This window comes from Amphibalanus amphitrite, unplaced genomic scaffold (assembly GCF_019059575.1).
Source record: "Amphibalanus amphitrite isolate SeventyFive unplaced genomic scaffold, NRLGWU_Aamphi_draft 002300F_arrow, whole genome shotgun sequence".
Classification (NCBI taxonomy): Eukaryota; Metazoa; Arthropoda; class Thecostraca; order Balanomorpha; family Balanidae; genus Amphibalanus; species Amphibalanus amphitrite.
In genome coordinates, this window is record NW_024883775.1 from 1 (window position 1) to 25,274 (window position 25,274).

Consider the following 25,274-nt stretch of genomic DNA (forward strand, 5'->3'; position numbering starts at 1 on the left):
CCTATGACTGCGTTGGTTGACGAGGTGACGTCATCCCCATACATTAGGTAAGACATGTGGTATTCTGAAACGACCTGACGAAGGCGCTGAAATTCATGCGACGTAACGGTGACATGGGTCAGAGTCGATTTCAGACTAGAAAGATGCACTTTCCCACCAACTCACACAATGCCAGACAGCAATGTTATCTAATCGCATTCGGCTTTAGCTGGGTCAGTTCGCCCACGATCAAGATTACTTGAAGTTCAGTCCTCCCTCATGAATTCGTATCATCGGGCGGCGTAATGACCAGCCCTGCCGCACTATCCCATTGTTCAGTCAGACTGATAAACTGTCATTGTATTGAACGAAATGCTATTGCCTTTTCACCTAGGTATCAAAATGCCGATCTCAGCGACCAGAAAAGACAAGTCTAAGCGCCGTTAGCTCATCACAGCACTAAATTAGTACTGAAATGAGTGAAATTCGTAACAATTTGTTGCAAGTCCATCATTATAACATATTTCCCAGCTAGCGTTAAAGTCATTACAGCAATGGCAAATAATGGACTTGGCCCTTTAATGGTACTCAATCCGCTACACCAATTAAGTTCTTAATCGATAGTCTTTGCTGGCACGCCCTCATTGACGGTCATTGAAACTTCGCTTCCAGTTTCTGTCCTGTCGTCTAGTTGATGACAATCAATCTCCATGAGAGGGAAGAGAGAAATAAGAAAGGCGCATTTCTAGGTCAGCAGTATGAAAGAACAACATAGACTGTGTTCTAATCTAAAACACACATGCTAGCTTATTGTTGTCGAAACGTCACAAATAAGTATGCTTTGGGAGCCGGAATAGGTCCAGTTTACTTTAAAATCGGAACAGCTGCAAAGTTTCTTGATGATAAATGCATCACATAAGAAAGGTCACACGCTATTTTGCATAGCTCTATTGCTCTGCACCTGCTCTGAACTCTTGATTTAAGGTGCCCTTAAATAATTTCTGATGTAGCAATGAGAGACGAATTTCATTGGAACTTTGGTGTAGTTGAGCACTTAGATAATTAAGATTAGGGAATTAAAATATTATTATTTTCGTTAAGATCAGGTATTTACTAAATAGCCATCCATCGGCCTTGGTTACAGGCTCTCAATAATCTCGTGTTAAGACTATTTTATTAGTGCTGTCCTATACATACATCAGCATACTTAATGACCTGCGTAATGTGCAATTAAATAACCAAAGCAACCTAGCCCTTAATGTGCTACATCATTGAACGCTTCAAAAACGGGCTACAATATCTTGCTCAATGTTAACAGTATAATTTCTTCAGTGCTAAGCCGCAACTATCTGATAAACCCGAAAGACATTATGGTAAAAAAGGAGTCATTATCTGCCGTACATTTTTACAATGCTATCAGACAGGAAAAGCATTCGGGACATACGCCCCATCCCGATAGCATCTATGTCAATGAGTGTTCAGCATCAATACCGATTGGGAAACAACCGGCATGAAATATGTCAGCGGAATGGCTCGTCCATGGCTACATTTACTGAGCGGCTATGTCTATATATTTGGTCCGTCCCAAAGGAGTTTCGTTCGCCGGGCGCCCAGGACACGGTCTGGGTCTGGTTCGGGGTCTGGGTCTGGTTCGGGGTCTGGCCCGCGGTCCGGGGTCTGGCCCCGGTGGTCCAGGGTCTGGGTCTGGGTCTGGTTAGTGGTTTGGAGTCTGGGTCTTGTCCGCGATCTGGTCAGTCCAGCGGTGCCAGTTAGGTCCCTCCACTCGGCGGTCTGGCCGGCGCGATGCGGGAAGAGTAGCCTCCTCCGCGCGGTCGCCAGGTCGTCATCCCACGCGGCATTAGCCGGGGACCCGGCGCGGCGGCCATCCCGGCCGTTCGGTCGATGGCAGCCCGATCGGGCCGGGGTCGGCGCCCACCCGCTGCGCCACCCCTAGCTGGTTTCGAGTTTGGTAATTGGTTTCGGATTCGGGGAGGTGGATCCACTGTCAGTGGCAGTTTTTAGTGTTGAGTGTTTGTTCAGTGTTTTGTTCGATCATGTTATAGCCCAGGCTCAGAGGACTGAACATTTGAGTGGCTCACGAGTCACGAGTATAAAAGAGGAAAACCTTTTGAATAAAGAAGTCAAGGCTTCACGGCGGTCAAAGAGTCAAAATGACGGCATAAATAAGGTTATCACACTCTGAAAACAGCGTTTTTGTATTCAGTTGCCTGCGACAAACGACACTTACAAATTGTGTCGTGAAACATTGTTAGACTGGCACTAGACGTTTTGTTTCGTAAACGTCTTGAACATATTTCATAACGTGTGAAAAGCTGAATAGTTTAAAAATTTGTACTTAAACAATTGAATAATAATCTGTTGAACGTCTATATAGGTATTGGAGCCGCATCAGTGTATTATTTTTCATTTGCGTTGTAAGTTAATGCCTACTATGTAGATTAAAAATTCAGGCGTTGTTTTATCTGTATGTATTTATTTGGTACCTACTTACCTACATGTATTTTTCAACTTCAAATTAATTTACTGATAACCTTGCTGATAACCATGAGTTGAAAATAAGCTTCTGAACACGTCTGAATCATATTTTGAAATCCGGACGTTATAATTTAATTTTATTTAGGGTTACATTGTTCTTTCATTCCACTAGTGATTGTATAGTTATATTACTTCCGTCTTCAGCCTCAAAATCGAATGTCAATAAGAGACCATCTCCTAAAAATGAGAACCAAAGAAAAAGAATAAGGTTTGCCTTCTACATGCATAAGCGCAGGAACCATGGGTGCAAGGGTGCAGCTGCACCCACAATATTTCTCCAGTGGGTGCAGACAATGTATTCTGCACCCACAATAATCTGAACCAAAAACCCCGTTTCTCATCAACACTACTTCCCATGCAGCACGACGAATTCAGGATATGTTGCCCACTATTTATCTTTCGAAGCATTTGTTTTTGTGATGGTCTTCAAAACTTACATTTGTGCTGAGGGGAAAAAGGAAATGGAGCATGTGATTGAACACATACCGAGCCGATGACCCACTGTCAATTTTTTTAGCCCGATATCTTCGAAAATGGCTAAGTTGGCCGCTTTTACTTTTTGCGGTAGTCAATATTGACAATATTAACCCTCGCATGTGTGCGGCGTTTTCCAGCTTCTAATGTGTAGGGGGAGGGGGGGCTGATCGAGCTAGAGCTTCGCGGAAAAAACGAGGGTGTTGCCCGTGACGAGAGGAAGCCGAAGATACCCAATTTTAAGGTCCTAAGTCATTGGTTGACCTTCCAGGTCAGGTCAATGTTCCCAAAGTCGGGAAAATCGGGACCTGCTAGAACTGCGTAAAGTGAAGCTGTTATCGAGTTTTTTTTTCGGGGTGCTGATCACGAATATCATGTTAGTTTTGATCACAGATGATTTATTCATGCATTTAGGCCAGATCGGGTCAGGTCAACCATTAGGCGTCCTACCGGCTATCCATAGTAGGTGTCAACTACCACTGACGGCGTCGTAGCATGTTACGAAGGCATTAAAACTACTTCGTAAACATTCAAATGGATGCTTAATTCGAAATCAGCCCGAAAAACTACCCTAGAAACATGTAATGCTCGAAAAAGTGAACCGAGGTCATCAAAGGTCAATGACCTGACCTGACCTTCAGGTGACCTTCACACCCACCGTGATGCATGGGACGAACATCATTTCACATGTTTGGACGTCTACAATCACAAAAAGACTTGAAACGCGCGGATAATGTGAGCTAACATACGCCAAATCGCGATTCCGGCCGAACATGGTCTCGAGAATCAGGTCACAGGTCAAAGGTCTTTTGGGTCAGGGTCATGAAATTTTCAGAGTAGGTGTAAAACTGATGAACTCGAGGGTACTTAAACTTTCGTCGCGATCGGCCGCTTTTTGCGCGAGTTATTTGCGAAAACCCATGGAGGCTCATCCGACCCCCTACACATGCGAGGGAATTAATGCTTCCAAATGCACTTATCGGTCGGTACCTTTTCGACATGGTATACACTCCCCTCAAAGCTCGTAACAAGCCTTCGCTCCGGGTGTCGCTCCCTACCCCCCCCCCCCCCGCTTCACCGGCCATGGCTGGATTTCTGCACCCATGCACCCACAATGTTCCAGCCGTTCCTACGCCCATGTCTACATGGGTGGGTACCAATCTTACCACCACCAAACTACATAGGCATGCTACATACCAGTAAAACGCCTTTTGGGCGAAGAACGAGCGAGCGAGATAGTGAACCCTGCAGGCTGCACGTGCGGAAGGGCGAGAGGGAACTTCCAACGGGCTTGCGCAAAGCACCCTTCTAACCGGTCGCTAGCGGTGTGCCAAATTTGAACGCAATCGGCCCAGCCGTTCCTGAGATCTGGAAGCGGCATTCTGCACGTGCACACGTGCAAACGGGGTCCAAACTGACTTTTGCACGGCACCCTACTAACTGGTCCCCAACCGTGTACCAAATTTGAGCGCAATCGGCCCAGCCGTTCTCGAGATCTGGAAACGCCCCCTGCACGTGCGCACGTGCAGTAGCACCTTAACCACAACACATGGGAATGCATTGCCTGGTGGGTGCCTACCTGTATGCCAAGTTTCAGCGAAATCGCCCCAGTAATTACCGAGTTATTAAAATGGGAACAAATTTGACACCTCTTATTGTTGTATTTTGCACGTGCACTGGGGGTGACCCACATTCATCGAGAGTATCCTATTTTTGGTAGAAGGGAAGTTGCTACCCTACAAAAATTACCGCAAGTCAATCGCCCAAGCGGCTGCTGAGATATGAGCCTCTCAAAATCACTACTTTTGCAAAACAGCTTGAACACCCCTGACTTTTCACGTGGCACGTGCCACGACGGTCACTAAGGTGTATCAAAAGTAGTCAATTACGGGGTAGAAGGGATGGGGCCCGGCATCTTGGATGGGGCTACCCAGCAAAAAAGACCGCAGGGCCAATCGGTCCAGCGGTTGCTGAGATATAAGCCTCTCAAAAGCGTTACAGGCCGGGCCGGGCCGGGCCGGGCCGCTCATACTGAGATTTTTCCGTTATATGGAAAAGACTCACTTCGCTCGCTGCGCTCGCTCGCTCGTAATGATAGGGATAGACATCGATTGTAGAAGAGAGGTGACTCCCACTGGTTACTTTGAGGGCTTTGAGGTAATCATAACCTTTTAGCGAATAAGCTTCTGCAAAGGGAGATCTGAGAAAAGGTTTGCTTCTCCTTTCAAGACACAAGAACCACGTAATGCAACGACATCACAGCAGCCACACGAAGTAAAAAACAAAAGAGACGCGAGTGAGAAACCTAGATATTTTTTTCACACGGTGCTTCAGGACCGAGAAAACAGTAACCCAACTCCACTGTTGTCGGCTTTTAGCGAGTTTACTTTGTTTGTCACGAGACCGGCAGGCTAAGGGGTGGAATACAGAGTAGCACCTCGGCTGGTGTCGCCGACCTACCAACGGAAAACATCGCTAAAACAAAATTTAGCAAAACTATTCGCGGCTGATAACGTTTTAATTACATCAAGCGTGGCGATATCACACTGAGTAGCAAAAGTATGCTACATTTTCTCTTATTAGGGAAAGGTTTCGGCAACTTCTTTCTTGATTTGTTAACACTTCATGCTGGAAGCTTACCTTTTATCTATCTACAGCATCTTAAAATGCACAGCATTGACTGTCGTAGTCCGTGTTTAGTCGACAGTCTTTGCTCGTTTAGTAACTCGGCAAATTCGTGAAAAAGATCTTGTGATCGCAAGTCAAAAGTCCAAACAGTCGTAGTCGTAGATACCCATCGCCTGGTGTGAGGCTGGTTCCCGTCTACGTAATAACTAGTCGACCCCTGCTCACCTAGGAATCGGCAAATGTTCATCGGTATCTTAACCCTCGCCCGTAAACGGCGATCTGCCACCTTCGCCCATGCAGGGGGGGGGGTTGGTGCGACCCCCCCCCTTGGCGTTTGAAAACGGAGCGTCGTAGAGCTTAGCGGAAAAGACCAACGGATTGCTCTCGCCGAGATCTCGCGATTGGTGGTATATTTTTTGGTCCTAGGTCAACATTTGACCTACTTTTGACCGGTCAAAGGTCAAATTTTCGGAAAAATAGACTTTTTCAAATTTTCCGCGGCGATTGCGGCAAAACGGTGGGAGATATCGACTTGAAACCTTCACTATCGTGTTCCTTGATCAATTCTCTGTCGTTTGGTATGTATTTCGTTTCCCTAGCTCTAAAAATGGCGCGTTGGGAGCGCCGGAAGTCGGCAAGGTCACAGTCGGCGGCAGAAATTCGAAAAATCAAAATTTAAATTTTTGAAATCTGATTGTATTTTTGGATTTGGGATGTCCATTTGCTCCCTATAGAAGCTAATATTGCTGCATATTCCCATTGAGGTGACAAGAATTAGCAAAATAGTGGTTCGGGCGCTTTTCAAAAATAGTACCGGACGCTGTTCCTCTTGTGACGTCATAGCTCCGTGACCTGACCTGACCCGGTCAAGTTTCTTATACCATATGATAGCCAATACTTGCCCCAACATGCATGGGAAGTTTCATCACGATCCATCAACCGATGTCCGTACCACCGGCAGGAAACCTCGGGCGTTGGCACTCAGTTTGTGAAAATCCGGCCTGAGGCTGTTCCCTTTGTGACGTCATAACTCCGTGACCTGGCATGACCCGGTCAAATTTTTTTTATTAAAAGATGCGCAAGGTTTGCCCCATAAGGTACCCAAAATTTGGCGGCGCTGCGCGCCGCCGTTTTTGCGCTATTTCCGAAAAACCTCAGGGGGGGGGGGTTGCACCAACCCCCCCCCCTACATGGGCGAGGGTTAATATTTAGCTTACCCTAGCCGTCCTTACCTAGAGATGAGTCTCTCTAGCAGTCCCCGCTCACCTTAACCCTATTCCTGGCGGGGGGGGCCTCAGGAGCCACCCCCCTGAGGTTTTTTGGTTATATCTCCCAAACGCTTTGAGCTAGGAAGCTCAAATTTTCTGACTTTTTCTAAAAGGCTTTTACGCAACATTTCTGAAAATTTTGAGTTGATCTGACCTCAGGTCAGGTCACCAGAGGCGGTTTGGTGACCCTACCTCAGAAAAGTTTGCAATCACGCCAGAGCTAGAGTTTTTGACCGATCAATTTCTTCTCTTCAGGCTTTAGTTAGGGTACCAGTATGTGCAATTTGTATATATCAGAATTTTCATATCTGTGACCTGAGGTCAGGCCAGACTCGTGACCTTTACATTGCAAGCCTATGGGAAAATATTGAAACGCCTCCTGCTTCGTGTAAACGAGTCAAAACCACCCAGTTCTTTCAGTATTATGGAAGATTATCTCATCGGTGATGATCCTGGTGCCGCTAATTGACAGGGGCACCGGCAAAGGTCATCTGAGGTCATGTGACGTCATAAATCGTTTTTCTGTCAATAAATCACGACATGATGGTGCTTAAGACTTGTAAGTGGTACCAAACTGCTCGCCTGGCCAAGGCGCGTCGTTTGGTATGCAGCATGACCATACCCCACAACCTCATTGATGAATGACCTGACCTTGACCTCAGGTCAAATTCTAAATTGACCTGTGAAGGTCATCACATACTTATTTCGCATCGCCTCGGCGAGAGCAACAAAAAATGTATTGGTTTTATGTCTCTATGTTTCTTAGTTTAAAAGTTATATAGGTAACTAATTCCAAAACATTTTATCGTTGATGACCTCTGGTGACCTCAATATTGACCTGACCTGAAAATGTTTTATGTAAAAGTTGTAGATCTTAAAACGACCTATCAAACACCGTTCGCCGTTTGTCGCTGCGATGTGTAGTTTTTGAGATCCGAAGGGGGGGCCGAATCGGCCCCCCCCCCGCCAGTTTCTTGTCCCGGCGGAGCCCGCCAGGAATAGGGTTAAGGCGAGTTCCTGCACCAGCCCCAGCTGATCTACAGGCGAGTCCCTGCACCAGCCCCTGCTCACCTAGAGGTGAGTCCCTGCACCAGTCCCCGCTCACCTAGAGGCGAGTCCCTGCACCAGCCCCTGCTCACCTAGAGGCGAGTCCCTGCACCTACACCAGCCCCTGCTCACATAGAGGCGAGTCCTTGCACCAGCCCCTGCTCACCTAGAGGCGAGTCCCTGCACCTGCCCCTGCTCACCTAGAGGCGTCAGGCGAGTCCCCGCACCAGCCCCTGCTCACCTAGAGGCGAGTCCCTGCACCAGCCCCTGCTCACCTAGAGGCGAGTCCCTGCACCTGCCCCTGCTCACCTAGAGGCGAGTTCCTGCACCTGCCCCTGCTCACCTAGAGGCGAGTCCCTGCACCAGCCCCTGCTCACCTAGAGGCGAGTCCCTGCACCAGCCCCTGCTCACCTAGAGGCGAGTCCCTGCACCAGCCCCTGCTCACCTAGAGGCGAGTCCCTGCACCAGCCCCTGCTCACCTAGAGGCGAGTCCCTGCACCAGTCCCTGCTCACCTAGAGGCGAGTCCCTGCACCAGCCCCTGCTCACCTACAGGCGAGTCCCTGCACCAGCCCCTGCTCACCTAGAGGTGGGTCCCTGCACCAGCCGCTGCTCACCTAGAGGCGAGTCCCTGCACCAGCCCCTGCTCACCTAGAGGCGTCAGGCGAGTCCCTGCACCAGCCCCTGCTCACCTAGAGGCGTCAGGCGAGTCCCTGCATTAGCCCCTGCTCACCTAGAGGTCGGTGACGAGCGGCGACGCGTCTGTGGCCGTCTCGGCGGTGAGCGTGGAGACGTGTCGGGCGTCGCTGGTCCGGTCGGACGTCAGCAGCAGCACGCTGTCGTTGCCGACCTCGTACTTGACCTGGATGCTGGTCAGCGGCACCGGCGGACCGGCGGCGCCAGCGTGGCCGTCCTCCGGCCGGCCGGCCGGGCTCGGCTGCAGGCTGACGCCGTTCGTGCGCGGCTCGCTCGTGCCGCCGTTCCTGCCGATACCGTTCCGGGTGTGCCCCGTGCCGAAAGTACCCCTGGCGGTGCCGCTGCCACCGGCGATGGCAGCGCGGAAGCAGGGGAGGATCTCTTTGAACTCCTTGCGGAAGTTCTCGTTGAGCCAGGCGTAGAGGAACGGGTTGTAGCAGGTGGAGCTCATGGCGATGGCGTGCGCGACGAAGAAGAGCAGGTGGAAGTAGGGCCAGTTCTCCCAGCCGAGTCCCAGGTTGATGGAGACGTCCTCCAGGATGTTCATCAGGTTGAGCGGCAGCCAGGAGAGGCCGAACACGGCCACCATGGCGATCAGCATCCGGTTGGTGCGCCGCTTCCTCTCGCGGTCGGCCTGCTCTTTGCGCACGCTCTTGGAGCCGGGCTTGGAGCGCACGCGACTGGAGAGTTTCAGCGAGATGAGCGTGTAAGTGACGGTCATGATGAGGAACGGCACGACGAACTGCAGCACGGTGGTGATGGTGCCGAACGTCAGGCGCAGGTCGTCCGGGAAGTTCTCCTCGCAGACGTAGTCGCCGTCGGTGGTCATCTTGTACTCGACGTACACGCCGTAGGGCAGCGTGGCGCCCGTGGAGAACAGCCACGTACAGAGGATCAGTGCCAGACATGTCGACGTCAGCATCCGCGCCCGGAACGGGTAGATGATGACGACGAAGCGGTCGATGGCGATGGCCGTGAGGGTCAGCGAGGAGATATAGATACTGATGGCCTGCGCGCATGGGACCAGGTGGCAGAGGACGTTGCCGAAGACCCACCGGTTGAGGAAGGTGTACAGCGGGGTGAAGGGCACGCAGAGCACGCACAGCAGGATGTCGGAGAGCGCCAGGTTCAGGATGAAGAAGTTGGTGACGTTCTGCATGGCCCTGTTGTGCAGAACGGCGTACACCACCAGGAAGTTGCCGCAGATACCCAGCAGGAAGATGATGGAGTAGATCATGTAGAAGATGATCTGCACCTTCATGGTCAGAACAAAGTTCTGCGGATCTTCCATGATAATCGTAGACATGTTCTGGAACGGCGGCAAAGAGTTGTTTGCGTAAAGGATGAGAAACTGTTCATCGTAAACTTTTTTGTGCACTTGCTGAAGTAATTCGCTGGCATTTGCCGCCATTCTGCTTCCTTTCAACCAAGTTCAACGGGCTTAGGCGTATCACAAGGACCTTTGACAGATGGAAGTTTGTACGGCTTTGGATTGTGCCGAAAAGTTTCGTTAGTAAATGAACGCCTCAGTTTCAAGTTCTTGATTGGTCAAACTTGAGTTAATTAGTAGTTCGATCGCTGGGTCTGCGATACCGTCGGTTGCAGACTTCTAACTTGTTACTCGCGGGTTTAGCAATTCTTGCTGCAGTCTCGTTTTACGCATGAAGTGCGCCTGTCTTAGTTAATTCGGTTTACCTTCCGTCCAGCGGACGATGTAATGTAACGCTTGCTCGGCAAGTAAGATTGTCTCCTATTCCTCAATATGGACGCGATTCCTGATCTTCTGGAATACTGCTGCTGGCTGTCTTCTGTCAGATAAATTATCTGTCTTATCGTCTAACCTGTTTTCTCTATCCAATAGAGCTTGGCGTCAGTTTTTACGGGTTTGCTCTTGTTCCTGCCCCAATCTTCGGCCGGTGGCAGCGCGTCGGCCTCTGGTCGTCGCTCGGTCTGCCGTCGGCTCTGGGCCGTGCAGATGCCCCCTCAGCGAGCTCCGGCGGCGCCACCCTCCCCGCAGCCGGCGCCGACACCACTGGCGGCCGCCGGGCCGCCGGGCCGACCTGTTGCCGCGCCGCCGCCGCGCCGGTGCGTCTCGACCGACGGAGCGGCCGCAGACGCGCGGCGGAAATCCACTGCCTCCGCCGGCGCACCTGCCGCCGACAGTCGGCCCGGCCGGCCGGGCGGGTTTTTGTGCCGCACGGCGACACATAAAACACGCACTGCTGCTGGTAATTCCGGGCGACAGTGCCAGTGGTGTCTGATTGTTTGGAGATGTCTGAGCGTAGTACCTATACCGTGACGATGTAAAATTAACGACATAACAACTGCATAATGCCGTGCAGATGAGGGTATAGGGCGTGCTCTGTGTGCTGATAACACTAGGCTATTCAGACCCGGGCGCCTTATACGACAGGGAATTTCTTGTGGTTGTGTCACCACAGGTCATACATAGGTCTCGCGGCTAATGTGGTTACGTTATCCTGGAACTCCCCGACGAAATGTATTGCCTCGGGAAATTCAGCGACAACCACTGAATGCCTAATGAAGCAGACTGCAAATGAACGCATAAAGTGCGCGGATTCAGAAACGCAAGCGCAATATGTTAGGGCTCATCGCCCATCGCAGTACCGGGCAAAAAGTTTGAGTGCACGAAAATAACTTGGTGAGGGTCAAGTCGGCTTCACATGACAGGCGTTCTGACAGCAATATTCTTCCAGCAAATTCTATGACCAGAATAATCGTAAAAATACATGATATTTATGCAGCTTCGAAAGTCAGCGATCAGTGACCAGTGAAAACTGACCCACCCGCACTCAGCCGACTTCCGCAGCCCCTTACTAGTTACTAGCTCTCTCCCTCTCCACCGCTGGCCGCCGTTCACTTCCTCTAGGCCGCAGCTGAGCCAGCCAACCGACCGGCCGGCTGACCTCCCGATCAATGCTCTCAAGCAGCGACCTCCGTGTGCCCGGCGGCCTAATCAGATGAACCCTGATTGCCTTGGCCTGGCGGGGGTCCGGCGCCGGTAAAAACAAGTGTTGGAGAATGTGCACCGCTGTGTGACGGTGGGCGGCGTCTGTTGTGTTCGGTGGGTGGAGCCGGCGAGGTGGTTGGCGTCGCTGACGGCTCCGGTGGGGCTGCACGTGTCGACCCCAGTGGGAATGAACGCGTGACACTAGCTGCGGGAGAGCTGGACCGAGCCGGCGGGGTGCCAACTGTGGACTATCCAGTGGCAGCGGTGTTTGTCGCTACGTGGCAAAGCAGACGCGATAGAGAGAAAGAGTGAGGGAAAACGAAAGAGCGAAAGAGCGCCTCCTGGCTCCTCTTCCCAAATGCGTTATGATCAGACGATGGTTACATTGCATCGAACTCAAAGTAAAGGTCATTGCTACCTTATCAAAACAAATCTTCATCAGGTAATTGACAATCTATCGGCAAGCATCAAGACGCGAACGTCACACGAAAACAACATACAATCCATAGAACAGCTGCCCTGCACGCACAGGGCCCAGTCCCCGTATTCACTGATCTGAACAGGCCACCCGCCCAAAGCCCGTCGTAGGCTGACCTCCGGCTGACTCCCGTCCGACCAGACTAATATCACGAGCCCAACCCTCTACCTCGTCCCCACTCACGACGCTCGCCACCACGCCCTACGCCGTCGGCGGCGGGGCCGGCGCCTGCGGCAGGTTGGTGCCCCGCACCACGTGAAAGCCGGTCGAGTCCGAGACGTACTCCACCTTCTGCGTCCTGCCGTTGGCGTCGATGTAGCTGTAGGCGCCGCGCACGGTGCCGTCCGGCGAGCGCACCTCCTGCTTGGCCGACGTGTCGCTGGCGTAGCCGTAGTTGTAGTGGGACGGCCCGCTCTGCGCCTGGTAGCCGTCGTTGTAGCCACTGTTGTCGTAGGCAGAGCCGCCGCTGTAGCCGCCGTTATCGTAAGCTGCGGCGCTGCTGTAGGCTGCGGGGTTGTAGGCGGCGGGAGCGGGGTTGTAGGCGGCCTGGGCAGGGCTATAGGCGGCAGGCGCGGCGTTGTAAGCCGCCGGTGCGGGGCTGTAGGCCTGCGCAGGGGCCTGCTGGCGGGCCGGGTACCCTCCAGTGAACTCCGGGTAGTTGTACCCGGCGGCCACGGCGGCGGCGTTGTAGGGGCCCGGCCCGGTGGCGGCCGCCCGGGGCGCCGGCGCTAACCCACCGGTCCGCGCGGCAGCCAGACGGTTGGCCGCCGCTCCGGCAGCCTGGTAGCCGCCCGTGAACTCGGGGTAGTTGTACTGGGTGGGCGCCTGAGCCGCTGCCAGCTGGGCGCAGACGGCTGACAGCAGCCACACAGATACCTGCAGCAGTGAAACAGCAGACCGATCAGTCTCAGTGAAACGTGTATTTTTCAGCGAAGACTGCTGCACGCAAAAAACTTTTACGAGCGACCAGCAACGAATCGCATCTTAAGCCGGCCGTATCTCAACGTTGCAACGTTACAAGCCATTTTAACTATCTAACGCTACTACCCGACAGCTTCCATGGCACATAGCTCACTCCAGTTCATGTTTGTGGCACTGTCTTTACATCGTCCAATCACCAATGGTGCTCAGTTAGCAGAGAACCGAACACTTACCGAGCTCATCATGGCGGCTGCGTCTCCGGACGTGGCAGGCAACCTCCCTGATCAGTGACTACACCGTGGGGCGTGGCTGGGTCGGGTTTTATACCCACGATGTAGCGGGTAAGGGCGGGCCGGCACTAGATCTAGCCCGTAACCCGGTCACAGGGCGAGCCAGATTCGATGGGGTGGGGGTGGGGGTGGGGGGTCTTCCGGTTCCGTTGACGGCCTTCAATAAACAGACGTGTTGCTGACAGCGATTCTTCACCGGTTCAGCCTCTACTGTCGCTGTTTTCAGGGTACGACTTGAAACTGTGACCTACAATATAACTGCAATAAAAATTTACGACAGCAATAAGCAAAGGAGTCATGTCGTAGGTGAAGAACATTTATGCCCTGCAAAAAGTGAGGATTATTAATTAATGCCATACCTTGACCCCAGGGCACTCGTTAGGTCAACAGGGCTATTATATATTCTTTTATATCAAGGCCATTTTTTATATCCGGTCATTTACCTGACAGCTTAGCAGCGCGTGCCAAACCCCATCAATGCCCTAGAACATATGCTACGATGAGTGTTCCACACTTATGTACACATTTTTGCCCATTTTTCAGGTCGCATTCGGTGTTTGCTGGAGTACACCAACGACTTGACCGAAAATCAGTTGCCAATTTCTCTATTATTTACTAAGTTTATCCTAGTTAGGAAGTTTTTTTTTTTGTCAATGCGGAACAGTCCATCAATAATGCACCTAATTATCCTCTGAAGCCAAGGAGCCTTTCACCATGCTTCCACGATGGACTGGCTAGTGGCGAGTGTTCTTAGTTTCCGAGAACATCCTCATCAACTGTTGCGTCATTGGGTGACATCATCGCGTAATGGACGGATATTGGTACAGCGCCTGGTCGGGCCCGGGTGATCATAGGTTAGCTACGGCTAATGAGAATGCATGCGGACCAGTATATAACGATATCCGGTCGTAGATGGCTGCAGTGAGGACAGTTCCGGGTCGGCCCGGCGACGTGATGTCGGTTGTTAGTGCGGGCAGCCTAGCGCCGACGGGCACACAAATGATTGTTTGTATTACATGTGTGAACAATTAAAAATAGGCCACTACATAAGCAAAGATTTAGAGAGGTGTATGACAGAAAATGTACTGATGAGTGGTGTCACTTCTCGTACCTATCCCGTTGAACCCTACATAAGACGTTGTCGCCAGCACGCCTTCCAGTGCCGTGTCAACCGTCGTAACCCTGTGAGTTCGTGCGCCGTAATACGGCATTGAGTCTGTCCGTGCCTTTCCCGTCTCCATCACAATCCCTGCAATGATCCCACTACTGACCCGAGTCGGCCGTGCGCTCGCCGGCACTGCGATCCGCGCCGGTCCGATGCTCCACAAGGGCGGCACTGGCACCGCCGCTTGTCGTCGGTCCGCGGAGGGACCCAGCAAACGAGCTGGGTGGCGAGCTGGCGATTTATTGTACGAGGTCTCGGGCCGATGGGCTCGCCGGGCGCTGCTGGCCGGCCGCTGGGGCGCGACCCGAGCCGTGAGCACCGACACATCACCGGAGACGACAGCTGCGGCTCGTCGGTACGCAGAACACGCGTATATGGCCCTCTGGCGCACACAGCAGCGAGTTCCACCCAGTGCGACATTCACTGGGTGAGGTGCGAGTCCAGCCGGCCCGGCGGTTACTGAGCGAGGGATGCTCTCTGTGACACTCGACACACGGTACGTAACAGGTGATGACGGCAGTCCTGATGACGCCCCGCGCATATCTGGCGGTGCCGACTGTCCTGCCGGTCTGATGCGATACGAAAGCACGTTCCAAAACATCAGCCAAGTTGGCCACCTAAAACACAGTCTGCTCCATACAACCAACCGAAAACATCCACACTATGAAACAGACGCTCGTATCGCATCACGCACCACTCCCGTGTCCCATCTAGCGAACACACGCACACGCACGCACACGCACATCGTACGCCGGCGGGATCGCTCGCTCAGTCGCTGTCACTGCCGCTCTCACTGTCACTGTCCGCCTCGCCAACCTGCAGAGAGAACTTGTACTCCTGGTCGCAGCCCATATACGAGTCCGACATGAAGTACAGCACGTAAGTGTGCTTCCCTGAAAACGCCACGGACGTCAGTCAGCGAGCAGCGGTAGTTAGAACAAAGCGAGCACGACGCGTGTCGTTGATGGCGTGACGGGTCGAGTTTCCAGGGCCAAAACATTTATTAAAAGGGGATTTTCACGACGAAATCTCAGTTTAACGCTGCCATGTGGGAAGTTCACACGCTTGCCTGTATTTTCGTGTAAACGTGCCGTTAAGATGAGCCTAGACCACTTTGTTCAATCTCTTTGGCTTAAAATAGACTATAGCAAGCGTAGGTCCCATGAGTGACGATATAAATTACATTTACGAGGTCATTAAGCCTCTGCCTAATTTGATGATACGATGGCATTAAAAAGAAACCCCCGGATAAACGCGAACAAGATAGGAAACAGGGTCATGGACGAAAAATCCCGACACAACGTCAAGACAGAACAACAGATATATAACACCAGCAACGTAATAATCACACAAAAGTAAGCCCCAGCAAGCTACGATCTGTAAGGCCCCTCTGGCACACCGTTTCGCCGGCAGTCCAGTCCGGGCCGGCCTCCGTCTGCCTCCAGAGACTCGGAGCCTCCGCGATCATTACTCACCGGGCGACGGCGCCACGAAGTCCAGCTTCACCTTGGCCTTCTGCTGCAGCGTCAGCCGCTTGATGGAGATGAGTGAGTTGGTCTTGGGGTCGCCGACCACCAGCCACCAGCCCTCGTCCCGCCGCTGACCGAGGGAGGGGGGGGGGGGGGTCAGACACGGAAGGTCGGCGGCGGTTGCGGGAGACTCTGCTACTCATATGCATAAAATCGTAAATCGAAACGCACGGCGATTCAGCCGCACTATCGTGCCACGAAGAGACGAGCGTCATCTAAATGGGTGACATTTCCTGGACTCCGAGCGCTGTATTGGCTCATATGCATTCTCTGGGATTGAATCACGTTCGTAGGAACCGAATACGCTCCCAGTCGCCATTGGTACGCTGGATGCGACTAACAATCAACGCTGATATCGATATAAAGTAATGTCTACATCAGCCACCAAATTCTGTCATGGAACAACACCATCACATTTGATTAGTTCTCTAGCGAGCCATTCGCTCAACCTCCCTACATTTCTCAAACAGACGCAGTGGCGTCTTGACACGCGACTGCTCAATCAAACTGAGTCGAGGCCTCGCGCGCGTCAATAACCTGGAGCTACAATGTGACGTCACTCACGTCACACCCTCTGCCACGGCCTTTGAGTGCCCCAGCTTTCGCAGCGCCCGGCAGTCGCATCAGGCTGCATCCGCAACGTACCGGCGCTGTGTGTAAGACACGGCACGGCCCGTCACCGGCAACACGCGCGGGGATGCGGCGCTGCGTTGCCTGGATGCTCTGTTCCGTTGCCTGGATGCACCGTTCTGTCGTGTAATTACCGCCCAGTGAGCACTGTGCCGGCGCACGTACCCTGTTAGCTGACCAATGCTGCCTCCTATTGTGTCCGCCGCTCGTGCGGTCATGTGCGAGCCGTGGTCGTGGCAGGCAATTTGTCGGCACGTGGAGCTGCCCCGGTGCTCGGCGGAGATGGCCGGCGCCGGCAGCGCGCGCTGCTGCCGTTAGGAGGGAGATCACGTCCCCAGCCGTCGGTTCCACAGGCACCGGGCCGCACGTTAAACACACCGGCCCGCTATGGTTTAGCGTGGGAGGCGGCGCCGCCACATAACGACTCGGGCGCTGATTACCATGGCCAGAGTTGGGTGTGGATGCCGAGCCGCAAATGAATGTCCCCGGTAACTTCGGCAGCAAATTCCAACTTCAACAGCGCTCTCCAAAAGCGCGACCGTGCCATGCAGAAAGTTGGATGGATTTAATGTCGGGACAATTCATTCACACCGCAAATGAATGTTCCCAGCGTTCAAACCCTTACATCTCCTCTGGGAGCAGCCCCATACGTCTCCGGCGGCGGCGGTTTGGTGTTGGGAGGATGAGTTACCGCGCCGCACATCGACCCTCGGCCGGGCAGCGTGCTGAACACAGCTGATTAAGTACTCTGACCAAGGAGCCGAACCGGGCCGGAGCCAGTCCGAAGCGGCTCCGGGAGCCGCGAGGCGGGCCGACAGTCACCGCGAAAGACAATATAAAAAGCCGAAATACCAGGGGCGTCGCCACGGATTTTTGACTGGGGGGGACGGATTGGCTGGCTTAAAACCCATAAGCCGGCTACCGTACGTTTTTAGGGCTATGCACTACTTGTAACGCATACACATGTTCTTTCCGCGTAGAGGCGTTATTAGTCATAATATCTCCTTTTTACTTGTATGAATTGGCGGCGCGAAGCGCCGCGAAAATTAGCAAAAACGCCCAGCAAAACAGCGCCAAAAACACATGAATTTTGCATTTCGTATAAGTTTGATACCAGGAGGCAGGATAGCTAAGGTCTTGTCACCAAGTCAAGCAGCCCTGCCTCTAAAAAATCGTGTGATCCTCTGTCAACCGTACAGCTTATTTCCAAGAAGTTGGAAACTTTGTACAGTGAAACTCCAGGACTGCGGGGTCGGAGTCGACTTCTGTCGTAGTCCGACCCGAAATCGTAACCGAAATCGTCACCGAAATCGTAACGAACTTTGACTCTGAAGTCGGAGTCAACATACTCTGGTTTTAAGTCGTGCTCTTGGCTGGTTAGTCGAAATATCTCAAGCCCGTTTACGTCCAGTCGTGTTATACGGCACACGTGGATGACGATGTGGATTGTGGAACTTCAACAGTTTCCCAAGGATGGGTCGGATAAGAGCTGGAGATTCTGTTGGCTGTGGTGATTGTAGGGGTCGTGGTTAGACTAATCAAGGACCAACTGAGTATTAAAGCTTCCTGGGCCCTCTCAGACCGGGACGAGGTCCTCTCACACTCAAGCATCAAGCGTTCAAGGGCCATGGTGAGGCCTACTGTCGGATGGCCTCGAACGGGAAGAGGGCCGTTTGAGAATGAGCTGAGGGTCTCGACTATTGCGAATATCCTGAAATGTGTAGTCCCTGCAAGCTGACACCCCACCCTGAGACTTTGGGACCGGTCTTCAGCCCTTGCTGGATGTGGTCGTCACCGGGCTATAACTGGAGCTTTGGCTCTCTATCGAGGACTTGGGACGGACAGCCTAGAGCTGTATGTACCTCATTGTAGGCAATATACCTAATCCTTGAATGTGATAAGCAACGTGCAATAAGACAAAAGCATCACATCACAAGTTTTTCACCGCGATGCGGACTGAGTGACATCGTGGTCGGAGATGGGATTGGAGTCAGACTCCGAGCGACTTTTTACAGCCGGAGTCGGAGTTACCAAAAGCCAATCTACTCCGCAGCCCTGTACCTAATTTGTATGCAAGGGCTCAGTGATTCAATTCTCAGCTATTCGTATGATTCAATTTGTATATCTGCAATTTCATATCAAAACTACAATAGGTCAATTTTCATAGGCCACTTTTTAAGTCATTCATGGGGATATTTTTGCGGGGGACGTCCCCCCCCGGATTCCTCGACTGGGGGGGACGCGTCCCCCCCGTCCCCCCCGGTTTCGACGCCCATGCGAAATACATAAGATGAATATTAATAAAATGAAACAAATCAATCAAATTGTCGCGGTTCAAGCAATTTCAGTTTTCGTGCGAGCAAAGAGCAGAAGAATAATGCATTCGGAATCAATTGAGGCCCCACATCATAATTTTTTCCAGGGTAAGCTTGTGAACGCATTACATAAGATAAATATTAATGAAATGAAACAAATCAATCAAATTGTTGCAGTTCAATCAATTTCAGTTTTCGTGTGAGCAACTCACCTGTTAACTCACCTGTTGGGTTTCCTCAGCCTTGCTCTTAGGAGAGGAGTGAGAAAGAGGGAAACCCAAGTCGTTCAGAGACGCGCCAATTCCAAAGAATATAGTTGGACACAAGCTGGGGCCAGTGGGTGGGCCTTGAGTCAGGGAACTGGTGTTGTGCGTCTGCGTGTGAATTGTTGTGGAAACTCGACAAGTCGACAAACTCGACTCGTAGTTGGTGCTAATGCTTCACAAAGAAAGAAAGAAAGAGAGAGAAACGGCTGTGAAGTGCAAAGAGCAGTGGCTGTGAAGTGCAAAGAGCAAAAGAACTCAGCATTCGGGATCAACTAAGGTCCCATATCATAATTTTTCCAGGGTGAGCCTGCCAACGTATTATCGTCATGAGCGCACAATTACATCATATTTCACTAGTGTAGGCCGCAGCACCATGGATTGAGTAGAATCGCTCAGCTTCGGTCAGGACCGCGCCGACCGCGTGTGACTGCCGTTCCGACCGCCTGTGTTCCCGGACCAGTCATCACGCCAAGTCCGCCGTCCCACGCCTGGCCTGGCCGGGACCGAATGGACGCCCGGCACGCGCGGGCGTGCGGCCAGCGCAGCCGCCACCCGCGCGGAAAGGCAGCTACTTTCCATATTAACAATGTGGGAAATGAGGTAGATGAAATAACTAGTATGCCAATCTGATAACCAGCCGTCCTCATGTTGTTGTTTGGTAGAATACGTGTGTGATGTTGCCACAGACAACGTTCCTCTGTTGGCTCACCAACGCATAACGTCCTATCAGTCGTGGCAGGAGACCGACTGCCCCCACCATACACCGTCCGAATTATCCATAGTCCATACGCACGACTCATTTCGGTGCCCCCCCCCCCCCCCATATCAACGTGGCGGCGCTTCTGTCACTTGTCGCACGGCCTTGTAATGCATACTGAAAAACCCCGAACACCGTAAAGCACTACGGTACCCCATACGGCCTTCGAGACACCCCTTCAGTAACTGTCACCCACCACACAGCCGAGCACCCCTATCCAAGATTCCTTTACTACTCCCCCTACTCACCTGAGGGAAGAAGGGCGCGATGACGGGTCCGACGACGTCGTCCTCTCGCTCCAGGCTGACCACCAGGTGCACCGGGTGACCGGAGCGCACCCGGTCCTTGTCCGTTACCTCGTAGGTCAGCTCGATGTTGGGGTACCTGGCGGCAGAGGGGTGTTGGTCGGTCAGTGAGAGCGGCAGGCAGAGGGCGGGGAGTATCGTCAATACGACACAGGAATGGAGATAAAGGGCAGCAAAGTTATATCCATAGTTACATACACCAGTATAGCGCCTTTTGGGGCGACTAACGGAGCGAGCGAGGGGGTGAGTCTTGCACGTGCGAAATTTCGAGGGGGTACCTCCAACTGACTTGTGCACGGCACCCTACTGACCGGTTTCTAGCGATGTGACAAATTTGAGCACAATCGGCCCAGCCGTTCTCGAGATCTGGGAGCGGCACCCTGCACGTGCGCACGTGCAAAATGGGTCCCAACTGACTTGTGCACGGCACCCTACTAACTGGTCCCTAACCGTGTACCAAATTTGAGCGCCATCGGTCCAGCCGTTCTCGAGATCTGGAAACGACCCCTGCACGTGCGCACGTGCAGCAGCACCCCAACTCTGGCACATGGATATGCAGTGCCTAGTGGGTGTCTACCTACATGCCAACTTTGAGCGCAATCGGCCAAGTAGTTACCGAGATATTGCAACAATTGCAAAACTGACACCTCTTCGTTTTGCACGTGGCACGTGCATAAGGGGTCACCCACATGCATCGGGAATAGTCCAATACTTGGTAGAAGGAATGAAGCTACCCTACAAAAATTACCCCATGTAAATCGGTCAAGTGGTTGCTGAGATATAAGCCTCGCAAAAGCGTCCGCACGGCCGGCCGGCCGGCCGGCCGGCCGCTCATACTCAGAAATTTCCGTTAATCTAAGGAAAGACTACGCTCGCTTCGCTCGCTCCGTAACAAAATTCAAGATCACTGTCGAGTGTGGATTCGACCAATATCTTTTTATTCTACGCTTTAACGCTTGGGAAAATTCTCACTAGATCGAAATCAAAAGTTCAAAGGAATCACTAACGTAGCATTACGTTTGCTCGCTTCTTTCTATTTTAAATAATTATCTCATTCTTCTGGTATCCATTTCAGCTAGCTGTCACCGACAGAAAGCGACAGTGCGCCGATCATCCTCCGGAGGGGGAGGAGGGGAGGGGGCAGACTCCTCCGGACATACTCCCAGCCGGGGTCCATCCGTCACCAATGTCAATATAACGCTCAATCTGCCCCTCCTCCGCCCGCTGCGCCGCGGCCATCGGTCGTCACCGGGTGCGGATTGGTCCACTGGCGTGTCACACACACACACTGGGTGTAGGGACGGCACGGAACGGGTCGCACACACCGGATGGCTCATGAACGATCGGTGCAGCATGGGACGAGCTCTCTCACGACCGCCACACGTGTACACGGAGCGGCTGATAGCTGTTTTGACCTGGAGCGGTCATCATAACAATCTCCCAGACGCAAAACCAACGATAGGTAGCGGCTGTCAGTGTCCCTAAGTCGCTAAGCGTACATTTTAATTTTTGTCCACGAATTTATTTCCATTGTTTTAATACTCTCAAACAACATACCAGGAAATACTAAGAGCAGGTTTTTTAAAAGAGTATCAAGAGTATCCATTTCAACAGCGATGCACTACATCCGTCAGACAATACCTGCCATTGCAGGTTGACATTTAAAACGGTAACGTTCACCGCCATGCCTGTCAAAGGTAAGGTTTACTCCGTGATAAATTGATATGCGGACAGACACACAGCTGAAATGTGACCCTTTGTTCAAAACCGGATCTTTTTGACATCTACAATATTTTCTGTTCATGTCAGGTAAATGACATTTGACGTCACACGCAAAGTTCTGCACTACTGAAGGAGCCCATGATTTTGTAATGCCGTCGATGCTAGGAGCATCTCTGGGGAGATAGAACTTTCAGAGGCAGCACACTCTCTTGGTTTCCTAGTTCCTACAGTTGGTATATTTGATTTTGTTCATCGGTCAGCTGCACTCGCAGCTGCGACGCAGCGTTCCCGAAATGGTACACTTCAAACCAACGAAATGTTCTATTTTCCCAAAAAAGACACGCGTACGCATCGTTTCAAAGGACCCGTATTTATTTGGTACATCATCGGCGATCCAGTGACTCTAGTAACGCAACGATTGTCAAAAGCTTGTTTGTATTCAAGCTTTCTTCTGCACCAGTCAATTTATATCGCAGTAAGAGTGCGCAGCGGGCCGGCCCGGAACCGCCTCCAGAACCGAGGTGGGCCCTCAGCTCCGATCCTGGCCGCCGCCGTAAGGCGACTCGGCAAACTCACAAACATACTTTGTTTGTTTGTTAATTGGGGCTTTAGGGCGCGCCGACTACTTAGGTCATTTTGCGCCCATAACGTCGTTTTAATAAAACAAGTGTGTCAAAAGAGAGAACCTTCTAGATACGAAGACTTAAAAGTAAATGACTCGATATAAAAGAGCAAGGTAAGATAAAGCAGCGCAAGAGTGTCGTCCGAGACAACTGACTAGATGTAAGGACTAGAGAGGACTAGTTGGATTTAATGTCAGGTCGAGTAAATCACTTGGAAGTTGATCGAACGGATAAAGGAGAAAATGTTGCCGGATAAAACCCAGGGTGAGTCGTCACCCAGAAGGTGGCGGATAGTGGTATCCGGAGCGATGCGCCCGAGATAGCGTGTCCGGTTCGGTTCAGCGAGAGGACAAGATAAAAGCACGTGAGAGACAGTGACAGGCACGGCACACCGACTGCATGTGGGTTGTTCCTCTCCACGGAGGAGATAGCCATGAGTCGCGTACGTATGACCAATACGCAATCTGCAGAGGGCCACTTCCTGGTGCCTGTTGCTTTGGAAGCAAGACTGCCAGGGCTCCAAGGTAGGCTTTACGCTCCGCAGCTTCCCAGATCCTTGGAGATGCCACTCTGCCTGCCAGCTTGACATCGTGAAGGTTTGGATGGCTGGGTAAAAATCACGAGCCGGCAGGGGCAAACGCCGAAGGCATGGAGCCGCGGCCGCGCGTCTCGCGGCCGCGTCGGCGAGCTCATTGCCAGTTATACCCACATGGCTTGGAATCCAGCAAAACTTAATAGTTTTGCCTGACTGCTCCACCGACGTGAGCCGAGATAAAATGTCTTGGACTATCGGATTGTCTGGGTTAAACCTCCGTATAGCCAGCAGGCTGCTGAGAGAATCCGATAAAATGAGGTAAGACAAGTTGTCAGACACCTCGATAAAACACAACGCCTTCTCGATTGCAACGAGCTCGGATGAGAAAACGGAGGCAGAGGAAGGCAATGAAAAAGTGCGCGTGTCGCGACCAGCCACGAAAGCGCAGCCGACGCCGTCCTCCGTTTTCGAGCCGTCTGTAAACACCGAGATAAAACCGTCGTATGACGCAATGTGTTCCAATGTCCGAGCTCGTTGCACACATGGCGGCAGGTCGTCCTTCTTGACCTCAGAGAGCGTGAGGTCTACTTGCGCTGGAGCGTATTTCCATGGCGGAGAGGGCGTACCCCACGTACGTCGCACTTCACGGAACTCTATGTTGACTGTAGAAAAGAGCTCTTTTATGCGCAATCCGAAGGAGACCGATTGTCGCACTCTGTCAAGACGATTAAAATCAGGAGAAAAGACGTACGGATACGTCGGATGTCCTGGGAACTGGCGGAGTTTCAGTGCGTACCTCATCCCCAGCATCTGACGGCGGAGAGATAGTGGCGGTTCGTGTGCCTCGGCGAGGAGGCTGCTCTTGGGCGACGTGCGGAATGCACCTGTGGCAACACGTAGCGCCGCGTGGTGCACGGAGTCAAGAGCCTTTTTACTGGATTCGCTGGCAGAGTCGTAAACAAAGCATGCGTAATCCAGTTTCGATCGGACGATCGACCGATATAAAAGAAGGAGCGTCCTGCGGTCCGCGCCATAAGATGTGCGGGCGACACATTTTAAAACGTTCAGGGATTTAAAACATCGTTCCCGAAGCGTTCTAAAATGTTCTCTATACGTCAAACGACTGTCAAAAAATATCCCAAGAAACTTCGCCACCGGCCGAGTAGGAATCACCTGTCCACGGAGCTTGATTCCCAAGGCTAAGTCGTCGCAGCGGCGGCGGCAAAAGTGCATAGCGACGGTCTTAGTTGTTGAAAAACGAAGGCCGTTGTCGTCGCTCCACCTCTCTAGACGGGTTACAGCGAGCTGCAACTGTCTGGCAACGTGACGGGCGGTCGTGGCAGAAAGCCAGATCGCGAAATCATCGACAAATAGCGATCTGCCGATGGATGGTGCAAGTTTGTCGCCAATATCATTGATCGCCACAGCGAACAGCGCCACACTGAGAACTCCGCCTTGGGGAACCCCGTTCTCTTGCGTAAAACTGCTCGAAAGACAACTGCCAACTCGGACTTTGAACCGACGACCCGATAAAAAGTTCTTGATAAAGAGGCCCATCCGGCCGCGTATGCCGTACTTGTGTACTTTGGAAAGTATTCTGTGTCGTAACACTGTATCATAGGCCGCCTCAATATCAAAGAACAGTGCTCCAAGGTGCTTCTTTGCAGTAAAACAGGTGCGTATCTCGGTGTCGAGGGCTAAAATGTGGTCAACAGGGCTGCGGTGCTTTCTAAAACCGCACTGGGCGTTTGTAAAAACACCGTGATGTTCCAGAAACCAGCTAAGACGCACATTGACCATCTTCTCCATCAGCTTTGAAAGCGATGATGTGAGAGAGATGGGCCGATAGTGGAGAGGGTCATGTCCCGACTTGCCAGCCTTCAAGATAGGAATGATAGTGGCTTCCCGCCAGGTCTCAGGGAAAGTGCCAGTCTCCCACAGCGAATTGAAAGTTGCTAGCAGCGCCTCGAGGGCAACTGCCGGGAGATGACGGAGCATGTCGTTGTGGACAGCATCCGGACCTTCTGAGACGCTGCGCAACGAGCTGATGGCAGACGTGAGTTCAGCCATAGAGAAAGGCTCGTTGTACACCAAATTTTCAGCTGTGCTGAAGTCCACGGC

The 25,274-nt window shown here is 52.2% G+C and overlaps 3 protein-coding genes across 3 annotated transcripts in view; all 3 read right to left on the reverse strand.

The window, feature by feature from the left end:
• Positions 1-8,683: 8,683 nt before the first annotated feature.
• On the reverse strand, positions 8,684-10,652 carry LOC122376779 (prolactin-releasing peptide receptor-like). Its single transcript, XM_043356723.1, has one exon. The coding sequence runs from the start codon at positions 10,055-10,057 to the stop codon at positions 8,684-8,686; it is 1,374 nt and encodes a 457-aa protein (XP_043212658.1). The 5' UTR covers positions 10,058-10,652.
• Positions 10,653-12,019: 1,367 nt separating this feature from the next.
• LOC122376780 (cuticle protein 19-like) lies at positions 12,020-13,344 on the reverse strand. Its single transcript, XM_043356724.1, has 2 exons — positions 13,250-13,344; positions 12,020-12,971 (listed from the first exon to the last, which is right to left on the reverse strand). The coding sequence occupies exons 1-2, from the start codon at positions 13,259-13,261 to the stop codon at positions 12,297-12,299; spliced, it is 687 nt and encodes a 228-aa protein (XP_043212659.1). The 5' UTR covers positions 13,262-13,344; the 3' UTR covers positions 12,020-12,296.
• A 1,351-nt stretch (positions 13,345-14,695) lies between these two features.
• Positions 14,696-25,274, reverse strand: part of LOC122376782 (putative U5 small nuclear ribonucleoprotein 200 kDa helicase) — a 33,500-nt gene continuing 22,921 nt past the window's right edge. Inside the window, exons 3-5 of the mRNA XM_043356725.1 lie at positions 20,217-20,352; positions 15,947-16,070; positions 14,696-15,364 (exon numbers count right to left, since the gene is read on the reverse strand). Coding sequence (XP_043212660.1) covers positions 15,240-15,364; positions 15,947-16,070; positions 20,217-20,352 — 385 coding nt within the window. The 3' untranslated portion in view covers positions 14,696-15,239. The remainder of the gene's footprint in view (positions 15,365-15,946; positions 16,071-20,216; positions 20,353-25,274) is intronic.

Excerpts from the sequence above, each read along its gene's own strand:
- LOC122376779 (XM_043356723.1), bottom strand. The coding sequence starts at position 10,057 with ATGGCGGCAAATGCCAGCGAATTACTTCAGCAAGTGCACAAAAAAGTT.